Below are 26,334 nucleotides of genomic sequence, written 5' to 3' on the forward strand. Positions count from 1 at the left end.
GGTTAAGTTCACGTGCTCTGCTGCAGGCGGCCCAGTGTTTCGTTGGTTCGAATCCTGGGTGCGGACATGGCACTGCTCCTCAAACCACGCTGAGGCAGCATCCCACATGCCACAACTAGAAGGACCCACAACGAAGAATATACAACTATGTACCAGGGGCTTTGGGGAGAAAAGGGAAAAAAATAAAATAAAATCTTTTTTTTTTAAAAAAAGAACCTTAGAATGTCTTGACTGCATCCCCACTGAGAACAGAAGTGGGAGAGGTCCATGTGAGAATGGAGTTTTATCAGTAATGATTTAAAGGGCAGGTGAAACAAGTTGAAAAGCCAGAAGCTTTTCTCAAAATCCAAGAGAATAACTGAAAGAGGCAAGTCATAGATCTATCTTTATTTCCTTCACTTTTGCCAGGGAGGCCAGAATCTACTAGAATTTCTTCTATGTCTTTAAAATTTTAGTTCATTATTCATGGTGTATTATAAAGAAAATAATGAATGACATCACCTCACTATGAAACAGCTAAGTTACATAGAAAGAAGCACAAATATGACTGAACAATGTTTTGAAAGGATTTCCTGGTTTAGTGATAATGACTTTCTCTGATTTTTAACCTTTGCCTCTTCCTAACATAAAATGTTATTCAACCTTGTAGGAAGTACCTTCCGTTTGAATTGGGGGAAATGTATTTATGAAGACGGTATTAACAATTTGTCATTCAAAAAGACAGCTGAAGCTTGTAATGATAAAAACAAAGTCCAAACACATATACTCCCCAAGTGAGGTCTACTACGGTTGGTTCTCGAATCTTGATCTGCGAAAGTTTTCAAGGGTTTTGGTAAGAGTGAACACACCCTCTGCTCCCCCCCAATCCTATTCCTCCTTCCACTCAAAGGTAACCTAAAAATACCCGCCCCACTCCCTTTTCTAGGATTATTTCATATCTCATGAGCAACACACGGTCCTTCGTATTATTTGGGATGAGCCTTCTACTTCAATGTTCAGTGAGAGAAGATGGGGAAGAAGTGGTTTTTCCTCAAGGAGTCCTCAGACGGCGGGGGGCGTGGGAGGTGAAGGGGGGAGGAGAAGGGTTAGAGGGTGGCAAGGAAGGCCACCTCTATAGGCAGATGTGAGCAAAAGCGGCCAAACCTTCTGCCCCAAAATAACATTCCGTATTGGCTAGCCCAAACTGAAATGGGGAAGGCAATGGCTGTTAGAAAATATTTATAAGAGGCACGTGATCTAACTGTATTTCGTTGAGTTGTACTTCTGTCTTTCTTTTAATAGCCTAAGGAGGACGACGGGCCCCAACAGCAAATAGCAGCTCCCGTGCCTCCCAACGCTTTCCCTCGGGTGCACGCCGTGCGCTGAGCCCTGCAGAACCCGCTGTCATCTGGCTGGACCTTCTTTCTGCAAGATGGCTCCTATACCATGACCATTCCGAAGAACCAACTCTACGTGCCACTTACACGTCCGGAGACGGCCAGTGTGGCTTAGCCCCCTGGGACACGACACCGGACTGGGCCGGACCGGCCATCCCAGATGTGATGTCTTTTTGACTCCCTGGACCCCAGACTCCCTTCATCCCTTTCCTCCCACGCCCGTTTCTCTTTTTTGCTCCCTCCCTTGAAAGGCAGCGTGGAGGAAAAAACAGACTGGCTTCCTCTCGCCTCCTGTCCCCCGCGATCATCGCGGCAGCCCCTGGTAGGCTGAGAGCCGGGGCGCCCGCGGCCCGCCGCCTCCCCTCCTCCTCGAGCGCCGGATCCGGGCGGCAGGTCGGGCGGCCTCAGGGGTCCTGCGGGCGGAAGTGAGAAGCGCGGTGGGAGGAGGCTGCAGGCTGGGGCTGGATCCCCTTCGCGGCAGTCGCGGCCCGGAGATCCCGGGCGGGGCGAGCGGCCGCCTCCCGACGCCCGCGCGCGCCCGGGCCTTTTTTGGCGCAGACGGAGAGCCGCGGGGCAGGGCCGCCCCCCCGGGCCCGGGAGGAGGGGCTGCCTCGGGGGCGCCAGCACGACCCAGATCGGCCGGGCGGGCGCGGGCGCGGGCGGCCCTCCGCCTCCCTCCTCCTGCTGCCGGCGCCATCCCTCGGCGCGCCCAACCCGGAACCCGGCGAGCGCGCGGGGGCGGGGAGGCGAGCGCGCGGAGCTGCCGGGCACCCCCGGGCCCCCCAGCCATGTCGGCCGAGGAGATGGTGCAGATCCGCCTGGAGGACCGCTGCTACCCGGTGAGCAAAAGGAAGCTCATCGAGCAGAGCGACTACTTCCGTGCGCTCTACCGCTCCGGCATGCGCGAGGCCCTGAGCCCGGAGGCCGGCGGCCCCGAGGTGCAGCAGCTGCGCGGCCTCAGCGCCCCGGGCCTGCGCCTGGTGCTGGACTTCATCAACGCCGGCGGGGCCCGCGAAGGCTGGCTCCTGGGCCCGCGGGGGGACCAAGGCGGCGGGGTGGAGGAGGAGGAGGAGATGGACGAGGTGAGCCTGCTTTCCGAGCTGGTGGAAGCGGCCTCCTTCCTGCAGGTCACCTCCCTGCTGCAGCTGCTGCTGTCCCAGGTGCGGCTCACCAACTGCCTGGAGCTGTACCGCCTGGCGCAGGTGTACGGGCTGCCCGACCTGCAGGAGGCCTGCCTGCGCTTCATGGTCGTCCACTTCCACGAGGTGCTGTGCAAGCCCCAGTTCCACCTCCTGGGGGCTTCTCCCCAAGCTCCGGGGGATGTCAGCCTGAAGCAGAGGCTGAGAGAGGCCCGGATGACCGGGACTCCTGTCCTTGTGGCCCTGGGAGATTTCTTGGGGGGACCCTTGGCCCCTCACCCCTACCAGGGGGAGCCCCCGTCCATGCTTAGGTATGAGGAGATGACTGAACGTTGGTTCCCGCTGGCCAACAACCTTCCTCCCGACCTGGTCAATGTCAGGGGTTACGGGTCCGCCATCCTGGACAACTACCTCTTCATAGTGGGCGGGTACAGGATCACTAGCCAGGAGATCTCCGCTGCGCATTCCTACAACCCCAGTACCAATGAGTGGCTCCAGGTGGCCTCCATGAACCAGAAGAGGTAAGCCCGCAGCAGAGCGCTGGTTCTTTCTCATTCATTCAGTTGTTCATTAACTCATTGCCGTAATGTTTACTGAGCAATCGCAGGAGGTTGTGCTGAGGTGGGAGTGACGTCTTCAGGAGTGTTGCTGGCCTCACTCTGGCAAAGTTCCCAATGAACTAAGAACTTGCAAGGAAGAAGAGGCCCCAGCGAGGTCAACTAGCTGAGTAATTTCCTTGCAGGTATCATACACGCCATCAGGCAAACTGCTTTCTTTGCCTCTATCCCAGTGGAAAAAAAGATGTGATTTCCTAGAAGGATACTTCAAAGCAAAATTAAAGGACAGTTTTCTTTTTATTTTTACCTTTTTTATTTTTTAGGGCCTGATCCTGATAATAATGACACACTGGGCAGTAACCTGTAACACTGACTTTGGGGGATTTTTTATTGTTAATGACTTTGAAGGCTTCCACGCTGGGGCACCAATCTGTCGTCAGCAGATAATCATTAGAATTGTATTGATATTAGCTATATAGGATTTCCTTTCTTATTTTTTATCCTCTCTTTTGCATCTCCCTTCCTTCCAAGACAATCATCCTCATTGACCCAAAGCTTGAGCCTGGCAGTGGTCACTGACAGAAATAGACTATTTCCACACACCCCAACCTTCCTTCTTCCCATCCTGCAGATCCCGTCCAACATGAACTTGGATGACTTGAAGGAAAGAAAAGAAAAGGAGGAGTTGGGGGCTGGGGTGGGGAGTAGGGAAAGGAGCCAGGAAAGGAATAGGAAAACAAGAGCAACGAGCAGATACAGGAAGAGATGGTAGGAGATAAAGATGGTAGGGCCCAAGATGGCCCAGAGCTATTCACAAGTGGGGAGAAGAATCAATGAAACCCAAAAAAGGACAAGAATACCCTTTCTTCTGGTCCACCTGTATCCATCTCAAGCCACACTGTGCTCTTGTCCTGAACTGTGGAGCAAGGAGCTGGGGTACTCAGCGCCGCACAAAGAAAGTCTGCACAGGAGCGGAGAGGCCATTACACATATTTACTTGAGTTGAGGGGCCCCCTGGGCTGGGGGTGGGGGGGACACTGGCTTCACGTCTACTAAAATATAAAATTCATTTTGGAAAGTGTTCTTTTTTTTTTTGATGATTAAAAATAGTACATAGTTATTCGAGAAGACTGGAAAAATGGAAAATGAAGAAGCAGAAAGACTATGAATCCTCCTTCCTCCTTCCTAGTGGCAATAACCACCTCCAAGTTGGCGTATTTTCATCCAACCCCTTTTGAGTGCATTACTTATACCGTTGAGATGAGACCGTATTTAAATTTTGATGTCAGAAGTGTTATTTTTAAATAAATTCTAGGACCTTTAATGGAAGCAACGAAGAAACATTCAACGGTTATTGGCAGCGCTCAGATAAGGCATGAAGGCCCAGCAGGTCGTCTCTCACCTCCTCACAAATCTCCAGCTGTATCAATTGGTGCTCAACATGCCACCTCTAGCTCCACAACTCTACTCGCAGAATTCTTTTCTTTCTTCACAAATCCTTGGTAGTCTTTTCTTTTTTCTAGGAATGCCCTTTCTGTCCTCTTTGAAAAAAAAAAAAATTGAGTAATACATGCTTAGAAAAATTGCAAATGACATGAAACTATAGAGTAAAAAATGTCTATATAGCCATACTTACGTATTACAAATTTATAAATACCTATTTATATTTATAAATTATAAATGTATTTTCATATAAATATAAGTGTCAGTAGTGGTTAACAGGGAAAAATGTATATATGTATGCATGTGCATGTGGGGGTACACATGTGTGGGGGTACGTGTACAACTTTTGCATATTTTTTACTCAAATTGATTAGGTTATGCTGATTATTATGGCACTTGATATTTCCACTTAATAGTATACTGTATCTGAGAGTTTTTTTCTATATCAAATGTAGATTTCTATATACAAATGTAGACCAACTCACTCTTGTTAATGGCTGTGTAGTATTCCAGCCTGTGGATGTACCATAATGTAATTAGCTGTTCTCTTATTCGTGCGTATTTGGATCACTTCCATTTGCCATTATAAACACTGCTGTATTGAACACCTTGGTATATGTGTGCATATCTTACTAGGCATATGTGAGTTCTTTCTATATGGCAGATTCCTAGAATCCCTGGATAGGTGGGGCCAAGTGTAGGTACATTTAAAATTTGGGTGTCTCCTGCCAAATTGCTTGTCAAAAACTTGTTCTAATTTCCTCTCCCATCAACAGTGTTTGAGCTTGCCACTTCCCTATACTCTTGCGAAGATAAGATATTATGATCATTTTTTATTTTTACCGACCTAATGGGCAAAAACACTGGTGTGAATGTCTCTGATCGGAAGAGAGTTTGTTCTTTTCGTGTGTTTATAGGCCGTTTGTATCTCTTTTGTAAATGGCCTTTGCTGAGTTTTAAAAAAATGGATTGTTTATCTTTTTCATATCCATGATAGAAGTTCTGTTTATGTATATAGATGTTAATCTCTTGTCTGTTAGATGATGTTGTACATGTTTCCCCTGCCTTTACTTTATCATAAGGTTCAAAAATGAAATACCCAGAGCGACCAGGCAAGTCAAGTCAAAGAGTAGAGGGGTGGGTGGCGTTCAGGTGAACCAGAGAGCTACTGGCCCACCGCAAGAGGGCTCCACCGCTCAGCCTCAGCTGGTTATTGCCTAGGGGGAGTAAGGAATGGTGATGCCAGACATCCAGCTATCCCGATTTTTAAATGTTGGTCACTTTGTTCACTTTAAAAACAAACAATCAACAACAACAAAAACCCTGTAGACCCAACAAAGTGCAGCCCAGCACTGGCCTTGGCAACCTCCAGTTTTGAACTTCAGGTGTATAGTGTATTCTTGTAGGAAGAAATTTTGAATTTTTGGTAGTCACATTTGTCACGTGTCCTTTGAACTTTTTATCTTGCGTAGGAAAGACTTCTACAGAAGTCTTTCTAAGAACTTATAACTACTCATCTGTCGTATGCTCCCTTACTTTTATAGTTTTGCCTTTTTACATTTACATCTAAATCTATTTGAGATTTATTTTCATATAAGGTATATTGTAAGGTTGTAACATATTTTTTGTTGTTGTTTTATTATTTTTTTTTTGGTGAGGAAGATTGGCCCTGAGCTAACATCTGTTGCCAATCCTCCTCTTTTTGCTTGAGGAGGATTGTCACTGAGCTAACGTCTGTGCCAATCTTCCTCCATTTTGTATGTGGGATGCCGCCACAGTGTGGTTTGACAAGTGGTATGTAGGTCTGCACCCAGGATCCAAACCTGTCAACCCTGGGCTGCCAAAGCAGAGCGTGTGAACTCAACCACTATGCCACCAGCCGGTCTCTATAAGATGTTTTCTAAAGGTCCCAATAGCCTTCTCACCGTGATTTGCAAAACCAATTATCATATGCTAGTTTTCCTGTTTCCAAATTGGCAGATTGGCCATTCCTGCACCAATAACATTTTTTTTCCTGATTAAAATCCTTTAATAGTTCCATCCACACCCCACTATGGCTAAACCAAATTACTTGCAGTTTCTGGAAAGCATCCAGTTATTCTGTGCCTTTGTGGTTTCCTATAGACTATTGTATGACCCTAGAATGTTCTTCTTACAAGTCTCCACAAAGCCTATTCCTAATCGTCTTTCTCGAATGTGCTTAAATGTAAATTGCGTTAGCAGTCCTTCTCTGACGTTTTAGTCTGTTTAGACATCTCTCTCGTAGACCAGGACCACAGACCACCATCTCTGCATTTTTTCTGCTTCCTTTTCTGTTTCCATCCTTAGTCACGATTCCTTGAGGGCAAAGGACATCCCTCTCATTTCTCTATCACCAGCACCCACTTAACATAAAAATTACTTAAATATAATAAAATACATAGGGAAAGAGCTGGCCTAGGAGGCTTAAAGGTCAAGCGTCAGGTCTCAGGAGCTTTGAAGAGTGGCTGCAATCACTGACCAAAGAATGAATCTCACTGACATCCAGCGTGGTTTGCCTGTTGGACATGGCCTAGGCTTTTGGGCATATCCCTTAAGCAACACAAAGACCTAAATGTCCAAAACTGAACTCCTACCTTATCCGTTTTCCAGTAAATCTGTGTTTGCAGTCCCTGTCCATGTATCCTCATCCTTCCAGTCACCCAGACTTAGAATCACAATCTTCCGACTACTTCCTTTCCTAATACATCAGTCTCTAAGTCCTACTGACTTGATCTCCTCAGTGTATTTTTATCCTCTCTCCTCCTTCCCCCCATTACCTGCCCTGGACTGGAAGGATGATCAATCTAGGCTGAAGAACCTCTTCTGGTTTGGATGGGTGTTTGGTAGGGCCCTGTCACTGAGAAGGCCACGCATATATCCTGGCATTCTCCAGCCTCTAGGTTCCTTAACATCAGCTCTGGCTCTTGCATCCCTCTGGGTATGGTTGTTGGCTGGGCTCCCTGGGAGAGCAGGCCCTGGATCCGTCAGCTTGGCCAGGGGGCCTTGCTCAGCAGCTCCGAGGCCAGCAGGTGGCATCTCACTGGACTGGGGGCCCTGACAGACCTGGGTGGACCAGGGCTCTGGGTCAAGTAGGTCCATGCCTGGCCCCAATGGCATGGATGGTAGGCTATGGCTGCAGCGAGTGCCCTTATCCAGTGGGCCCACCCTATCTTGCTGGGTTTCTTGCATGGGTGAGAAATCCTGGGAGGAGTCTCCAATGCTCACTCGAAGTGGTGCGGAGCCGGAGCCTGCAGATTTCTTTCAGTCCGTGGCGAGCTTAGCAAAGGAGGTGACCCGCCTGGGTGGGGAGCTAGGCCTGGCCAGGGCTGCAGGGGCCTCACTCAGGCACACTGGACAACTCAACATACGTTCCAGTGAGCCCAGGCGAACAGGAGGGCTTCGCTCCAGGCTGCGATCATGCCTTTGAGAGCGCTGACGTCCAGTGCTAAGTTTGGGGGGTGAAGTATTGATGTACACTTGCCCCTCGATCACAGCAGGGCCCATGGGAGCTGCCACTTCCTTTGAGGAAACCCTTGCTTCTTGTTCCTCTGGCTGGACTTCTGGCTTCTGGAATACGTACTACTCAGAGGGCTGGCTAGGACCGGGTCTGGGCCAGGGCCTGGTATAGGACTTGGTGTGTTCCTCAGAGCAGCTAGTAATGGAAGAGCCAGCTGGGCTTGGGGGTTATTGGGAGGACAGGTCCCAGGTGACAAGTTTATAGTAATTCTCTGTGGCTGCAACAGGACGGGCCTGGCTCTGGAAGCAGGCTGTGAGGTCAGCCACAGCTGGGCAGAGCTCACAGTGTGGGCGGTAGGAGTTGCAGTTGGCATCAAGCTCAGGAGATGAGGCATGAGGACCACCATAGCCTCCTTCCCTTCCTCCATTGTCAGGGTGGTGGGACTCCTCAGCAGGGGAGCTTTGCAGGTCCAGGTAGAAGATGCCAGGGTCTGAATGGCTGCAGAAGGAAGAGCCGCTGCAAGATCGTGGGGCTGAGTTGAGATTGGCACGGGAGTTGCCATGCATCTTGCAGAGGGTGCTGAAAGTGACCAGCACATCATCCGAGCTGTTGCAGGAGGAGTCACTCACACAGCCCAGGGATGGGTCATCCGCCTTGGGCTGACTGGATGTGCTACTGCAGTGGCAGTGCTGGGGTCCTGAGCCTGTGCATCTGGGGTTCCCTGGGGATTCATCTGAACTGAGCTTCCATTCCTGGTCAAAGGAAAAGCCAGATTTATCACTGGCTCCACCCTCACTGCCGCTCCCACCAGGTCCCCCACACTCATCCAGCTCCATGGTCTCTGCTCCCAGCTCCGGCCGGCAGTGGTAGCTAGTGCTGCACTCCTGGGTATCCAAGGTGGTTACTGGCTCCTGTTCCTGCCCCTCCACCACTCCAACCCGACTACGTCTTGTCCTCCATGGCCTGCCCACTCTGGGGCCAGGTGGTGGCAGCTGGAAAGACGATAGCTGGAAGGTGGGCTGGCCAGCCCCATGCAGGTGGAAGGACTGCTGGGTGGCACTATCACCAATGCTGTCCTCATATAGGTCACCAAGTCTTGGCTCAGCCACACCCTCCCGCAGCAAGAAGGGACTGTGTCGTGTGGGGGCCCCAGGGCCTCTTCCATCCCGACCCCTACTCTGGGTGCTGTCTGCAGACCGTGCAGAGCCCCCTGGAGGAGAGTGCAGACTGTTGCAGAGCAGGGAGTCAGCTTGTCCTCGGTCTTGAGCAGGCTGGGTGATGCCCAGCTCTGGTGGGCAGAATGGAGTGGGTCTTGTGCTCCCACTCCCTCCACAGCACTGCCTGTCTGGGACTTGACGGTGCACCAGGGGGATGTGGTGGACAATGAGGGTCTCCACAGGCAGCTTTGGGGGACTATCCATTCTGGAAAGTTCAAACAAGGGCATTAACAGCACCAGCCACTGGCCCCAGAGCCCAGTGGGGCAGAACGCGTTTCCTCAGGAAAGCTTGGCACCTCGATCCCCCCCTCAGCGTGGTCCTTGGTTGGTAACGCCCGGCCTCCCTGCAGCTGTGGGCGCGGATGGTCCGCCCACGGGCTGCCCTCTGGCCGGCCCTCAGAATGGCTGGCGGTGGACCGGTGCCTCGCCCACCATCCTGCTCCCGCGGTGCTGGGCGCTTCCGCGAGGGGAGCCAATAACACATTTTTACATTGTAAGCTGGTAATCTATTTAATTTACTGTCTAGTAGAATAGAGACCCCTTTGTTCTCTTTTAATTCTCGGCTATTTTTTGTATATTTTCTTCTTCAGATCAACGTTAGAATCAGCTTGTCACGTCCTGTTGGAATTTTGATTAGGATTGCACTGTATTTATAGATTAATTTGGAGGAGGAGTCACAGTCTTATAGCACTTTACAGCTAGAAAAATGGTTTGTTTTTCCATGTATTTATCAACATCTTTTGTTCCTTCAGGAAAGGTTTCTTTTATTATCTTTGCATACTCTGTAAATTTTTTGTTAGGATTCGTCTTTGTCTTCTTCTTTTTGAGGAAGATTGGCCCTGAGCTAACATCCGTACCCATCTTCCTCTATTTTGTATGTGGGATGCTGCCACAGCATGGCTTGATAAGCAGTGTGTAGGTCCGAGCCCAGGATCCAAACTGGCAAACCCTGGGCCTTCAAAGTGGAGCTGGTGACTTTAACCACTATGCCAGTGGCGTGACCCCAAGGATTATTCTTAAGTATTTTCTAGTTATTTTTTTTTTCCTATGTGCATACTTTTTCCATTATATTTTCTAATTGGCTATTGATGCCATATTGGACTTTTTTACCCTTCTTTATGTCCCTCATGCCTTGACTCAGCTCTGACATATCTCAGGAGTCCCTTCCTGAGCCCTCCATTGGGCTAAATGTTCAAACTCTCTGCTCCTCTAGCACACTCCCTGCCTTGACTGAAATTTTCTGTTTGTATTTGTCTCTTTCCCTTCCAGTCTGGGCCAATTACTTATTCAATACTTATGTATATTTCTACTGCTAACATGGTGTCCAGTAAAGAGTAGATGCTTAAAATGCTTGGTTTTTTTGAATTATGGAATGCATTTTTACATTATCATAATAAAAGTGAATGTATAATTTTATATTCTTTTAAAATGTGACATTATAGTGAACATTTTTATCTTGTAACAGTCATTATACTTATTTAGAATAGCTGAAAAAGATTACTAGATAACATTTATTTGAGCATTTATTCTGTATGAGGTGCTGTTCCTACTGCTTCGCATGCATTATCTTACTTATTCTTCACAAGGACTATGTTAGGCAGGTTCCCATTTTACAGAGGCAGAAACCGAGGCACAGAAAGTTAAGTACATTGCTCAAGGTGTATATTAAGTAGAGTAACCAAAATGTGAATATCTGTTGAATAGCTATGACCAGTTAGAGTGTTTATAAGTTTTGGCGTATAGACTGGCAGTGGCCATCTTCATGTAGACTTAAAAATTTTCCTTTTAAAAAGGATTTTCTTCTAAGAAATGGAGCACAGATATTTTGTGGTACTGTGCTACTTTTCAAAAATGTCATCACGTGTGCCTCAGCTTCCCCACAGCCCTTATGGCCAGCATTTTTCTAGTCCCTATTGTAAATAACAAAGATGACATGGTTCCTGCCCTCGAGGAGATTATGACTGAGATGATGATTGAGTTTATAATTTAGATGATGAGACAAGTAAAAAATGAAACCTACAGTAGGATTCTTCTGGATAATACACCCAACACAGGTTCCGGAAACACTGGAGGCAACTTAGAGCCTTGGGTAAAAAGGGCAGGTTTCAGCTTTAGTTACACAGCATTTCACACCTACCTTTGTGATGTGTTCAGACTGTTTTACTTTGACAAAAGGGTCAAATGCAGAACAGCGCACTTCCCCCAGGGACTGCACACTGTGATGATCTCAGAATCTTAAACAACAAGGGGCAGGCAGGAGCCCTAGAATTGGGAGATTTTATAAAGCCCTCTGCCCTCTGGAGAAAATGATGCTATATGACCAGTAGCGGACAGACAATGAAATGTTTGGTGCTCTGCCTATATACTTGAAAATGGCAGTGTGAGTACCCAGCACCCTCTGAGAAGATGCTTTGAAGTCCAGGTACGCAATGCTGTCTGGTGGTCTGAGTGTGAATTTCATCTGAGGAGTTATTGGGACATGACTCTTCACATGTGAAAGCTGGTGTGTCCACAAAATTGCTTGCTTTCCCTTCTCACTTTAATTAGGGCTAACCCGCAGGAACTGGCCACTGGTGCAGCAATCTGTTCGTTAATTTCTCTGTTTCTAAAGTTGTCTCTAATCTCTTCCATGGCCCTGCACTTTTGCTCTGCAATTGGAGTTGGCGTGTGTCCTCCTGTTGGGTGAGTGGATACGGCAAGGTTGGAGAGAGATGTAGCAAACACCGGTCCTCTGGCACAGATGGAATTACAGTGGTCACCCTTAGTTGTCCCTTTCCTCTGAGCCAACATTTAGTATTTTAGAGCATTTCTAGAGTCATAGAAACTTCGAGAGATTTTGTCCTGTACAGCTAATGTTGCGGTGGAGCCCAAGAATGGTGTGAAGGAAAGAAAACTGTGTCTGTTCATGCCACGACTACCTCCTGCACATGGTCACTTTGGCCGACAGTTTAAATTGCTTTGTGCACTCGGGTTTCTCAGAGATGGTAGTAGGTAGCAACCATGACCACCTCTGTGTCCTGACCTTTGCTCTTTCTGCTTCCTGGCACCAGGGGAGGTTCATATGTAGGGAAGTGGTAGAAGGTAGGCAGCAGCAGGGAAAAGTAGAGACAAAGGGCCTGGATGGTCCACAGACATCCTCTTCTGAGTGGTTGAGAAGGGACTAGAGAAAGGATCCTGCCATTTCACTCTAAGTTTTACTCTAACGGTCACAACTTTCTATGTAGCAATGGTTTACATTTCTTGGGCTCTTATTCTGGCCAGCTTATTGTAGTCATTACTGTAGATGTCACTTCGTATTTCATGCTCACATCATCTCTGTGAGATAGGCATTATTATTGGCCCCATTTTCCCAAAGGGGAAACTGAGGCTCAGTGAGTTTAGTTAACCTGCACATAGTCACAAGGCCAGCACGCTAGGCCCCTCAGACCTCTATGTCATCCTGCCTCCCTCCAGTTGTATATTGCTATTGTCAGTCACTGATGTCTGTGTCCTGGTGTTCAGCATGTCTCATGTTACATAGCTTTTAAGGATCTAAAGAGCTTTTCGTATTTTCTAAGTGAAATAGAAATTAAATCGTCATCTAATTTTTCTCACTTTCATGTCTCTTTACTGTAAGTCAGTTCAGTACACAGCTACAACAAATTATTTGGTTTAAAAATACTTCTTTTTGCCTCCTGACTGTAGTATGTTGGGGATCCATGTTAAGAAAACACTGTAGAGATGATAATTTTTTAAAATAACTGATAGCTTAGATTCATACCATTACCATTCAGGAGGTGAAGAGTGGAAGAGTTATTTTCAGAAAGTTGGAAATGAGGAGCTAAGTGGTGGGCACTTGTGGATGAGAGAGCACTTTGTATGGAACGCAGAGTACCTTACAGCCAGTGACTGTTACAGTGGACAAATGAGAAGCCAGCCCTCCTGAAGTTAAGAAACTTGGGCTAATGACATGCAGAAAAGCATTCCCCCTAGTGACCTCTTTCTGCCAGTGTTATCCTTTTTAACTCTTACTGTGTGTGATATTGGGCTCTTCTTATCCCCACTTCACAGATGGGGAAACTGAGACTCACATAACCTGAGATTCAGTGACTTGTCCAAGGTTACATAGCTGTTGAGTCATGGAGTGGAGACTTCTCTATACAGCCTGGGCTCATGGTCCTTAGCGGTTTGCCTCTCCATTGAGTAGTCTGTCGTTGGGTGGCAATCCCATCATAAAACAAATTCAGTACTGGAAAGTGTTTCTCTTCTCTTCAAGTGAATTTGGGGTCTGGAGAGACAGAATTGTTTACTTTTAACTGCTATTTATTAGCCTCAAAAAGAAGACCCGTACATGTTTGCGTAAGACAAATGATTATGCTGGATGAATATTAAAAACTGTTTTGATCTTACAAAATTTATTATCTCTGTACCTTTGCAGAGCAAAAACAAATTGTGGGCTAGTAAAATTTAGCGCTTATTTACAAGTTTTATTTCCTTTGGTTCCCCCAAATTTGCACACATAGAGAGAGCATCCTGGTCAGATTTTAAGGACCATTGGCAGCAGGAAAGGTAAGCAACATGAACCAGGGACCCCCCAGGAACTGCCACCCCGGTGAAGACTGTTGGCATGAAAAATTGGCTGGCTGGCTGGTTTTAATGGACAATACAATGTTCTTGATGAAGAATGCTCTATTCACTCTTTGAAAAACAAAACGAAACTGAACTAAAACTCATTTAAATATAAACATTACAGGCGCCTTTAAAAAGTCCTATTTTTTTAGTAGGTGGCTATTACTAACATCTGTTCTGTGTCATAAGGCATCAGTGTTTATTGAACACCTGTGAGGATGTCAGGTGTGGATGACATGTTCACTGCTGCTGCTCAGTCTACCCTCTTACATACTTTTTTCATTTGTACCTTCTTTCCCCATTCTTTCATAGGATATTGTTATTTTTGAAGAAATCATTGTGTTGGAGTTAGACGTGGCCTCTAAATTCACCTGGTCTAGCCTCTTTATTTCAAACACTATAAAACTGAGATCCTATAATGATAGTGTCTTATCTCCGTGTAGTACTTTCTGATAAACTCTGCTCTAATTTTCTCGACCATCCTGTGATGGGAATTGTCCCTCTACTAGAGATGAGGAGGTGAAGTGGTTGGGCCAGGTCAGCTAGCTGGTTATCAGCAGAGGTGGGACTAGAACCCGGGGTCTCCTGATTTGTGCCCCGGGTCTTTCTGTTGCATCGTGCTGCTGCTCATTCTATTGTAAACTTGAGACTGTTGGACATATCACAGGAGGCTGCCCAGCACTCCAAGTGTTTATCCTTCCTGGCCTTCGATTAATACCCGTGTGCTACATTGTTACAAGTTAATGTTTTTCTTTTCCATTCAAAAGTCATGAGACTTTTATTCTCGTGTCTGAGGCCGAGGAGCAGTGTTTAATTGTATTACTGAATATGGGGCTTAAAATCAGTGTATTTCTCTTTTTTAAATTTTATTTACTATTATGATAGGTGAGCATTTGTTGATATGAGTATTTGTTGAAGTTAACATGTGTAAATACCCAAAGAATGCTGGATCAAAACATTTTTAATTAGTTCAGTGCCTACTTCCCCCACCTCATGTGTTGTGAAGCAATATACAAGATGCCCTTACATGGAGGAGGGAGAGCGGGTGATGTGCTTGGGTGCACTCATAGTGAAGCAGTCTCTGAACCAGCCTTTAGCAGCCACCCTTCGCATGTGCCTGTCTGTGTAGGCAGTGCTCGTGTGCACCTAAGATGGAGCTACCCACTGGGCAGAAAGAGTGAGAAACATTCTCAGTAGAGAGAGATAAGGGAGTGAGGTGGGCATGTTTCTCCTTTACCACTTGTTCCTGCTCCTAAAAGAGGTGTTGAGTTTAGTGTATACAAAATGTCTTTGGTTCTTGGCATGAGGCTGAGCCAGATTAGTCCTTGTTATATTGAATTGCTTATCTTCAATTGCTAAAGTTTGGAGAATGCACCATTTTTGTGGATTCTTGGGGATAAGAATGAAATTTGAGATGCCATTGGGTCATTGCTCTATCCCCTGGCAAAATGGCGCCCAACTTGGAGAGCTCATTTTCTTCAAATATCCAGCAGATTCCACACTCTGCTTAAGCAGTTCATGCCCTTGTCTTACTTTTTAGTGATCAAAAGAACTGACTTTGTGGCCCTTTGTGTCTCTCTTTCAGGTCTAACTTCAAACTTGTGGCTGTTAATTCAAAACTCTATGCCATTGGTGGGCAGGCCGTTTCTAATGTTGAGTGTTACAATCCTGAGCAGGATGCATGGAATTTTGTGGCACCCTTACCAAATCCTCTGGCTGAGTTCTCTGCGTGTGAGTGTAAGGGGAAAATTTATGTCATTGGAGGATATACTACGAGAGGTAAGTGAAGGGGCCAAGTAAGTGGTCCTCTTATATGTAAGCTTCTGCAGCCCGGGGAGGGGCAGGAGGGTACCAGAGGAGACATTCCAGTGTGCACAAGTGCAATGATTTTATGCATTCATACTGTATATTTACATATTGGAAGGAAAAGAGTCCTGTAAGACAGGGGTGGCTTGGACAGGAGGGACCTTTGTTGCCTTTGTGTGAGCATGAAGCTTGAATGGAGTAGGGGGAGCTGTGAAGAGAATATGTATTTTCTTTCTGCTCTGAAACCCAGCCTTGTGCTCTGCCATCTTGTGACTTGGCTGGGTGACTGCCATCCTTCTCCCAAACATACACCAGATCTGCCTCCGTGTAACATTGTGGAATTTAGTGCCAGTGCATCCTTTCGGATCATTGTTTTCCTTTTCCCCCTTCTTGAGCACAAACATATCAGATATAAATTCCAGAAACTGAGCTCTAGGCTTTATTCACATATCATAGGAGGATCAAGAACATGAATATGAAAGAATTCTTTCCTGACCAGTGGTGGAAGGTGGTTGTGTTATTTATTAAACTATCTGTATGTGTTTTTTCCTTTTTTGGTAGGCATTTTATAGTTAATAGTTTGGAAATAAAAAGTTTCTCCCGCGGGCTTTATGCTGCTGTTGGTGGTAGGAAGCCTCTCACATGATAGTGATGGAAAACAGCTTGGTTGTGGTCAGAAAGGCATGGGGGACCACCCAGAAGAGGTGTGATTTTCCTGTTATCTCTTCCCTCATTCAAAGCAGTTGTTTCCAAGTTGTCTCTTGGCCAAGGAAATTTGTTTCTTCCTTTGGTCTATCTGACTGGATAATGCCCAGAACTTATAGAAAAGGTGTAACTGGCCTCAGGACTTTTAGCCATATTGTGGTGGTAGAGTTACCGTTATATCTGACATAGGGAAAGAACCCGTCACTCCTCTCGGGTACAGTGTGGGCAGGACAGAGCTCTCCAGCCCTGGCTGATAGTAGACATGGAAAAATGATGCTGACGGCCGCATTAGGCTGCATGCGACCGTATGTAACTTTGCAAAGAACAGAAATCCACATACTAATATACTGTGGGTGCTCAAAAAATTTTTCCACCACAACCAAATGTGTCTTGTTTTGGGGATTTATGTTAGAGGAAGAAGTTAAGTGTAAAATGTTTCATGAGCATCTAATTTACTTTTTTGTGTGTGTGACAGCAAAAGATTTTGATGAACACTTCTTGGAGTCCCTCTAAAAGTTGATTTGGTGGGAAGGATGGTGGGCAGTGTTTTAGTTTCCTGTGGCCAATTTAATAAATGACCACAAACTTAGTGGCCTAAAACAAGAGAAATGTATTCTCTCACAGTTCTGGAGACCAGAAGTCCGAAATCTAGGCGTCGACAGGGCTGTGCTCCCTCTGGAGGCTGGAGGCGGGAATCCTTCCTCTTCCAGCTCTGGTGGCTCCGGGTGTTCTTTAGCTAGTGGCTGCATAACTCCAGAATCTATGCCTCCACTTCACCTGCCTTCTCCTCTGTGTATCCTTGTCTTTTCCTCTTCTCTCTCTTTTAAGGACACACGTCTCGTTGGATTTAGAGCCTACCTGGGTAATCCAGGATGATCTCATCGTGAGATGCTTGGCTTAATTACATCTGTAAAGACCCTTGTTCCAAATAAGGTCACATTCGAAGGTTCTGAGGTTTAGGAGGTGGGCGTATCTTTTGGGGGTGTGGTATGCTTGATTATGCATTTAAGGAGAGGCGGTGACCAAGAGGAGTGCCTGCGAAGCGGTGAGCTTTTTTTTTCACTCCAAGTTTTCATCACTGGTGGAGCTGTTCCCAATGTCCTTCCCTGGTGATTCTTCACTGAAGATAAGATAATTGCCAGCTTTTCCTTTACATATAGTTGGGGAAAAAAAAAACGAGATCTAGCAGTCATTTCTTTTCTTTTATTTCTTTCATCTTCAACATTAGTCTTCAGGTTACAGGGATCCATTTTATGTTTAACTAAACCATAGCACCCAGAGAATTGCTGTGTGTGCATATGTATCTCTGTGTGTGTCTTTTCTCCTAGGAAAGTAAATACAGTTATTTGCTTTCGAACATTTCTAAGAATTCTGACTCCCCCCCTAGATTTTGTAACACAGAGTGTACCCTGTGGACTGACCTAATGCACACGTATCCCCTGGCTTCCCCTAGCCAGGAGCTGGGAAGCACTGACAGGCAGCACTGTAACCCGAAGAGTACTCTGCTGGTAGATTTCCTAGTTTTTCCATGACCTTGGCTGAGCAAATGTTCTTTAGATTTGACCTGGAAAACCCTTGCTTGTGTGTTTTCTAGTTTCACAATCCACTACTAATGTACCTTCTTCACTTGGGCCACCCACCGTGATTCTTGTCCTGGATTCCCCAAGCCAAATACCCATCATGGGATGCTTTGGTGATGTGGATGGATGGGTGTTTGTATAAGGGTTGAAAACGAGTTTTCTAAGTTGAGAGGGCAGGACAATTACTTATACTCTGAAGCCCCTCCACCCCCACCCCTGCTTGGGCTCTTCCCAGCACTTCCTAACAGTTCCCTATGTTTAAAACAAGAAATCATAATCATCGTGAAAAAAAATTCGGGACTTCAAGTTGGGTTCTTAGCCTGTTGGCTTCTTAAGTTAGGTGAGACCTTTAAAATTCAGTAAGTAATAGTTCATGATTTTTATGAAAGCTATTTGATTTTTTAAAAAAATTTTTCAGCAGTCTATTTTGTAGGCTCAAAATAATATTATAAAATAATCAGGTAAAATGAATTGCACTGGTTTCTTGCTATTTGATGATTTTAATTCTTTGGCTAGCATTGAAAAATTAAAGGAAATTCAATAGAAAGTAGTAGTAACCACTAAAGGGAAGAAGGGTGATATGTTAACTTCAAAATCAACTCTAAATGTCAGAGTCAAAAGGTCCTTCCACCAACTCACACTGCCTCATCATGGTCTGAGCCCTTGTTGGATGAGTAGAGAAAACATTTACAGAAGCCCTGGAAAGACCTTCAGACCTAGAACTGAGAAATACGTTGAAGAGTTGCTAGAATAAGTCGTCTATTCATGCAGTGGGAAGTCAGGTTACTAAGGAGCACTTTGTGATACATTAGTAACCAAACTCCCTTGGGGTGTCTCCTAGAATGACCTTTATCACAATAGCTACAATAAAAAGACAGATAGAGAGCTATTAGCGTGGGTGGAAAATAGAGGAACACCTCCCTAAAGCTATAACAATTCTGAGATTTCTGCAGGCCTGAGGACATGTGCACACAAAGGATTTGGTCTCCTTTCAGTTCCTTCTGTGCCCTCTTAGGAGGCACTTGACTTGGTACCAGAGGTAGTAGTGGGGGAGCTCTTTAATCATTACTAACCACGGATGGGTCCTTCTGTGTCAGGAGGAGGTGCTGCTCCCAGCTTCTGCAGCAAACTGCTGCACACTTTGGTCGTATGTCAGTTCTCAAGCTGAGCTGTCTCTTACACTAGATAGAGTTTGCTGTTTGTTTAAATAATAACAACAACAGACAGAAAGTTCATTCTTTCTGATAAGTCAGAGCATTTCTTTTTCCTGCTGAGGTTAAAATATTCTGTGTGTTCTTTCCTAAAAGAGGAAAGAAAAGGAAAAAAAGAACAATTTTAAACAAAGACAAATGAAACTAGATATTTTAAATTTTACCAGCATTTTTCAAAAAGGGAGTAGGCAATGTTTTTCCTTAAAACAGCTATTAATTCAAAATAATGTCAGAGCAGTCTTTCATCTTCTATCTGATTTTATCCACACAATAATTAGCTGTCTCTTGTGAAAAGGGCAGGGGGAGAGGGGAGGGCCTTTGTTAGTGTGTCTCTCTGGTGTTAGAATTGGGAAACAGAATTGCCAAGTGAGTTCTATGGCTTCAAGGCCAAGGTCAGACTTTCTTACATTTCTCCTGACTTGCAACTTTGTGTCCTTGCCTTTAGACTGTCCCTGAAGATCCTGCTTGGCTCACTTCTCTTGTTTCGTAGAATCTGTTGTCAAGAATAGATCCTCTTGTGCTCAGCCTGTCGTCTGTATTATGCAGTCAGTGATTCTGTAGCTGTTGATGAGGGTTCTGAGGCTGTGCTTGTTTTTACATTGGCCTGATGGTTCTAAAAGGTGGAAGGGTACCAGGGAGGAGGGGATCGGCTCAAATCACAGTTGCTCATCTCTTTGGCCTTGCTGATTCTGAGAGGCTCCCAGGGAGGGGACACATCTGAATGTGAAGTGAGTGGGGATGGTGCTAAGAGATCTCTTCCCAGCCATTTTGAGAACTGTTTTCCCAACCTCCGCTTTTCTGAAATAGTTTTGCTTCTATGTTACCAAATTATTCTGGTGGAGGTAGACGTTTTTATATAGCCTAGGCAGTCAGTGGTGTTACTCGTGGCTGTGTCATCATTTGGCTTCTTTCTTCCTTTCAGACCGAAACATGAACATTTTGCAATACTGCCCCTCTTCCGACATCTGGACGCTGTTTGAAACATGTGACGTCCACATTCGCAAGCAGCAGATGGTGTCCGTTGAGGAGACCATCTACATCGTGGGGGGATGTCTCCATGAACTGGGGCCCAACCGGAGGAGCAGCCAGAGCGAGGACATGCTCACCGTGCAGTCCTACAACACTGTCACCCGGCAGTGGCTCTACCTCAAGGAGAACACGTCCAAATCGGGTCTTAACTTGACTTGCGCACTTCATAATGATGGCATCTACATCATGAGCAGAGACGTTACCCTATCCACCAGCTTGGAACATCGAGTTTTCCTCAAGTACAACATCTTTTCAGATAGTTGGGAAGCATTTAGGCGTTTCCCAGCCTTTGGACATAACTTGCTGGTTTCCTCTCTTTATCTGCCCAATAAAGCAGAAACCTAACTGAATTGACTTAGTATTTAAAAGAAACCTGGTTCAAGACACACACACAAAAAAAATGGTGGTGTCCCTTTTCAAGGGAGACTGATTTCTAAAGGGAAATTGTGGTTAAAGTAGTCACATATACAACAGCTGTAAATAAGCTTACCTGAACTAATTACTTGAAAACTGTGGAGAAAAGAGACCAACGTTATTATTTTTTTAATTATTGATTTTTAAATGATGGGAGCAAATCCATAATAATGTTTTCATTCAAATATGATACCCTTGAATCAATAACTGAAACTGATCATCAAAAAGAAGATTCATTTGTATCTGCTTAGTAAAGGGCCAAAGTCAAGAATTGGTGTGAATGGTAAAGATGATTTTAAAATCTGTTTTATTTAGGTCACTTGAAATATCATTAATACCTTAAGGGAGAGATTTCTTTGTTGTTATCAATTTACTTGACAAACACTGATTTTAACTATCATTCTCCCTTCCTCTCCCCAGTCATACCGCGTACATTTCCAGTATGTTTAAAATATGGTTCTATGTTCAGATTTTTTATTTGCACACTACTTTCCAGAACAGTGACAATGATGGAACCCTATAGTGAATTCTTGCAAACATCCAGTCCTCCCCAAAACTTGCATGAAAACATTCTCAGCTATTTTTCCAGTCTTTTTTGCGATTATGGATGCTGAGTAAAAAGGCAGATATAGCCTCTTGCTTCTATTATGTGGCAGATTGCAGATTTATGTGGTCAGATAAGTTGCATTGCTGGCATTCTGTATTGTTTAAAAGAGAGGATGTATTGTTTAAAAGCATGGATATGTATATTTTTAAAACTGAGTCTTAAATTTAAGTATAAAGGGAAGGAAACACCAAATGAGGAAAAAATTGCCTTTAAGAGTTACTTTTATTGAATGTATTTGACTTAGTTCTTTTTGTAAGATTGAAAAAATCATCCTGTTTAGATCAGGCATCTTTCTGCTTTAATCTTAGCCCTTAATTCATGCTTTGCTTTCGTGGGGTAAAGGGAGGATAGCTGTGAAGTATTTGTGCTGGAGAGAGGGGAAGAAACTCATCCGGATGTGGAAATGGCATCTGGTGGTCTTTCTGATGTTAGGTAGGCTGCTCTGCTTGCCTTGGTTGTGAAGTCAAATGGAACCCAGCTCAGGCAGTTGTTTGTTTTCAGTAAGCCAGTTAACAATGAATAAAAGCTTCTGCCAATCATGGATCAGCATTTCTTTAAAAATATATACATAAACTTATAGAAAGTTTATTTTGATTGAAAAACGCTCTCTGAAATTCTCTGATCTTTTGTAATGGAATCAGTTAAACTGTGAGCTGGATTCCATCTTTCTTTTCTAACATTCCGGTTACAGCGTGCCTCACTTGAAGAAAGTCCCCTAGGTAAACAAATACGGCAAACTCATGCGTTCAGTAGACGCTGAGTGCCTCCCGTAAGCATTCACTGTGCAGTCGTAGTACAGCGGAGTTGAGTACTTTCACAGAGTTCTTCAGTTTATCAAAAGGGTCGCTACAGGGTGTCTTTACAACCATGGCCTCCTAGTATATTTAAAATAAGAGTCTCGTTGTAAAAACTCTATTTGCACATCTTTTAGGAATACTTCGATTAGGGAAGATGCGGTAAGCCTTTATGGTGGACATGGAGACAGATCTTTGTATCTTGTCACCATATAATCTTCTCAGTATTCTACCTACAGCAGTATTTAGGGGTTTCTAAGCCATATCCATTTATTCTCAAATACTTAGCCTTTATTTTCAAACTCTGAACTGAAATCTTCCTGGAATGGTACTTTAATAATAGATTTATATTAATTTATATTCACTAGAGTATTGAGTTTCCAGTGACCTATAATTGCATTACATATATTTAAAAATTTAATTTATTTTAGATAGTTTAACTTGTTGCTACAGAGCTTAACTTTTTTAAGGCTTAATCTTATATGTTCAGAAGATTCTAGCCAGTTAAATTAGTTCTGGTCAAACAGTTGGACATTGGCTTGTAAATAACCACATCATAAAAAATATAATATTACTCCTGCCAACCAATTCTCTTCCTGATTACATTCTTTGGGTCTGTTTTCCTAATGCCAACAATTAGATTCTTGGACCAAGTGAAGGCATACTCTGATCCACAAAGCTCTTTTTATAAACCAGTTTTGATGTGTGTGTAAATGTGCATATCTGTGTATGTGTGCATATGCTGAAATAGTATAGCTCTCTCTGAGATACACAGACTTCTAACAAGGTTTTGTTACTCTGGGCTGCCAGTAGCACTTGGGCAAAGGGGAATGTGCAGTAAGAAGAGATCTGTGGATTTGGGACATCGTGCTCCCTGTAGCACACATCAGCTATGTGGACATTTTGAGGGTAATTTTAATTTAGTTCTGTTCTCTTGTTGGTGCCAATGTTATACTGAGGACTCTCCCTACGATGAAGGCAATGTTTCTTTGAAAATCTCCCCTTATCTCCCAGGACTTTACTCTTTGGTGATCTGTCTATTTTCTTACTTTCTCTAAGTGCTTTATCCTTCTTTTCTGAGATGCCTTCTGAGGGACGCTGACCTCCCACTAGGGAGAGGGGAGTTACTGGGAGGACCCTCAGGGGTAGCCACACTGCCAGAAGCAACCTATTTTACTGAGAATGGTCTGAATGGCAGAGAGTGAATCCTGAGTATGGATTGGTAGAGGGAGGATGTTGATTCTTTCTGTCATTCTTTCTGGCTTTCCTTTCAACACCCCTTGTTTCAGGGGCCTCTCCCCTTAGCATCCTTTAAAAGTTTTTCTGATGAATGTGTAAGAATTGATTATGTCAACGGTATTAGTTAAGTCATAGCAATGAAGTACTGAGAAGGTTATGGATACTAGTAAGAAACAAGTAGGTTAAGATAAAGCATGAGTACCAAAGAGAATTTAACTGCCATTTTTTTTTGAACCAAAATCCTAAGTAATTCTAAATGCCTTAGATATCAGTTAAAGTTGTACTGAGATGGACAAAGCTCTTTCTCTGCAAAGGGAGTAATCAAGTTAATGCCTGTTCTCTTTCAATAAACAGTTATTTATTGAGCATTGTGGATGCCATGTTTTCAGATTTCCAGGTAAATTCATGACCTTACTTGTTTGGCTGCACAGGTGAATCGGGTGGAAAGGCCTTGGTCAACCAGCATTTAATGAGCAGTAGCTTAATGCAGAGCACTCGAGAGGCAGCATAGCAACAGAAAGGGAGTATGGGTGAGTTGTTGGGTGCCCTTCTAGATCAGGGATGGGGAATATAGAACGTCTGTGCCACCATTCTTTCAAGGTGGCGTTATGAGTGAGGGGCACTCCTTTCCTCTGTGCCAGGAATTAGTCTCAGAATCTATGTCATCAATACTTCCAGGCATCCATTACAGTCCGTCAGAGTGAGATGAAGCCTATTTGTCATCCCTCCCTTAGACAGAGGGGTGAATGAATTAGGTGAGTAGATACCACCCAATATGGCTTTGAAAGCAGTGAGCTGATTCAGCCCAGTTCCCAGTTCTTAGTAGTACTTACTGTCTACCATGTGCAAGACAATGCTAAGAACTGGGGATACAGACATAAAGAAGCCACCATCCCTGACCTTGAAGAGCTTACAGCCTTGTGAAAATGTTTGCAGTAATCATGACTTGAGTGTCCTCAAAGACACCCACTTTTGTCAGGCACACTGGGGCTCCCCGGCCTGGCCACCTGTTAAGTCCTGGCACAAACTATCCATTGCTTCATCATTTACTAACAAACATCATGAACCAGCTTATCTCTAAATTTGAACATCACATCCTATGTTTTCGTTTTGTTGTGGTATGCTTTTTTTCTCACTACTTTTCGTAGTCTTCTCTGTACTTCATTTTTTGAAAAAAAAATTGTATGTGGCCTGCTTGACTTAAAAATACTTACTAGCCACCACAGCCTATGTAGCTGAGGGCTCAGCAGCTTGATCCTGTGAAAAGGAGGCACAAAGCCAGGGAAGTAAGTACTGGGAGAGAGGCAAGCTGTTTGCATGTGTGTTTATACCTATGCCTTTAAGATACTTTTATAAAAAGTATTAATAAAGAAATGGTCGTTAGGATACTAGTCCTGACTGAAAGTCAGTTGATTTTGCCTTTGTGATTTTGCCTATCAAAGGGTAGTTTTCCATCCTTATGGTTCATTCACATAATAGTATTTGTTTTTCATTTTCTTGTGTTAACTTAGGAACACGATATAAAATACACACCAAATGGCACATACTGACTTCTGCACTTGACATAACCATTTTTATCCATTCCTACAGGAGATGGGTTAAATGTAAAAGATGGCCAATTTTGAGGAGCAAAAGGGTGCTGAAATGACTGGTAAGGTCGGCTGCTGCTTTCTCAATTGGATGCCATGGTTTATTACTAGTGAAGAAAAGGAAAATGTAATTTGCATTATTATGTCATTTTTCTAAAAAAAAGTCTTAATAGGGGCTCTTTAGATGTCTACAATGTTTTCCTACGTAGTGGTCATTTTAGGAAAAATGATAATCTGTAGAATGAATAGTTATGTTTGTTATGACTGATACTTTCTTTGTTGAAAAGTTTGTATTGAGTCTTCAATTTCAAGTGTGGCTTAAAATGTAGACATTATCATCTGATTCATTTAAATGCAAGGATGCCTCTGAAGCACTCATTCAAACAGCATTCGTTTTGTGTTTATGACTAGAAGTATAGAAGAACATCTCTTCAAATAAAATAGTTTTAAATCAGCTTCTGTTGTCCATTAGGTCTGTGTACCACCTGTGTTTTCAGGGCTGTGCCAGAGCTGGGAGGAAAAAGGTGAAGCAGGAGACAGGTCCCTGCCTGTGGAAAGCTCCTGATGCGCAGGGAAGGCCGGACTAACACTGGTGAACCAGGTAGAGAGATGGTGATCCTGTTGGAAGGAAGAGCCAAGTGGGGCAGCAAAGGTACTGAGAGCTGTTAGAGTTTGGAGAAGACAGATCAGAGGAGAGTCTCTGAATCCTTATAATTCTACATAAAAGAATGAAGTTCTAAATGCACAGCTTAGCAGTTATGGCCCACCATGATCTGTTCCCCCTTATATTTTCTAACTTCCCACTGTTTCCTTTTAGCACCCGTCACTCCTGGAAAACAGAAACAACTTCTTGCTCTTCTATTGCGTTAGTTATGACTCTGATTGACCGTGAGGCTGGGAGGGCAGCGTCATAAAACGGGGTTCAGTTATTCGACAGCATCTACAATGTCCATCCCCTTCCATCCTTTGATTGCCCCACGTTGGGGAACGTGCTTGCACATGCCCTTCTTATACATACAATTTTAAGAATGAGCCACCTTAGAATAATACGACTACCCCATAAAAAACCCACGGTATACTCACCTTTTCCCCAAGGGAAACAGTCAAAAATCAGATCCAGCTCCTGCATCCAAGGGGATATCATGGCTCACTGAGTCCTAAGTCCAGGGTTGTCAGGGTATGTCCATCCCTCCGAAGCCTGTGGGTGCCCACTCAGTTCTGACAATCGATAAATGAGTGAATAACTCAACTATTTCCTGCACACCCAGGACACAACAAAACAGCCACACCCAACGCTAGTTGAACACTTACTCTGTGCCAGAGACGCTAAGCATTTTTTATTTAACTTATTCAGTCCCCACAACAGTCCTGTGTGGTAAATATGAGCATTATCCCACTTTACAGTCGAGGAAACAGGCACTGCAGTCACAAGTTGCCGTTTGGGGAATGGGAGAAGGGAAAACTGCACACAATAGTCACTGGTCCAAATCGTATACTTTTTCCTGCTGGTGGAGGCTAGCAAGGGCTCCCTCCCTTGGGCTG

At 44.6% G+C, this 26,334-nt stretch overlaps 2 protein-coding genes across 3 annotated transcripts; one reads left to right on the forward strand and one right to left on the reverse strand.

Annotated features, from left to right (window-relative positions):
* The first annotated feature begins 2,014 nt into the window (after positions 1-2,014).
* KLHL42 (kelch like family member 42) lies at positions 2,015-25,246 on the forward strand. 2 transcript variants are annotated; one of them, XM_070619366.1, is made up of 4 exons: positions 2,018-2,215; positions 2,504-3,036; positions 15,404-15,597; positions 20,043-25,246. In XM_070619366.1, the coding sequence occupies exons 1-4, from the start codon at positions 2,165-2,167 to the stop codon at positions 20,492-20,494; spliced, it is 1,230 nt and encodes a 409-aa protein (XP_070475467.1). In that variant the 5' UTR covers positions 2,018-2,164; the 3' UTR covers positions 20,495-25,246. The 2 variants fall into 2 exon arrangements, with proteins under 2 accessions (XP_008514086.2, XP_070475467.1); XM_008515864.2 differs by having other exon boundaries at positions 2,015-3,036.
* On the reverse strand, positions 7,336-9,559 carry LOC103548196 (AP-4 complex accessory subunit RUSC2-like). The gene is given in 1 exon segment (XM_008515863.2): positions 7,336-9,559. A coding segment is annotated over 1 exon segment (2,103 nt). The 5' UTR covers positions 9,439-9,559.
* Positions 25,247-26,334: the final 1,088 nt, after the last annotated feature.

This window comes from Equus przewalskii, chromosome 5, assembly GCF_037783145.1.
Source record: "Equus przewalskii isolate Varuska chromosome 5, EquPr2, whole genome shotgun sequence".
Taxonomy (NCBI): domain Eukaryota; kingdom Metazoa; phylum Chordata; class Mammalia; order Perissodactyla; family Equidae; genus Equus; species Equus przewalskii.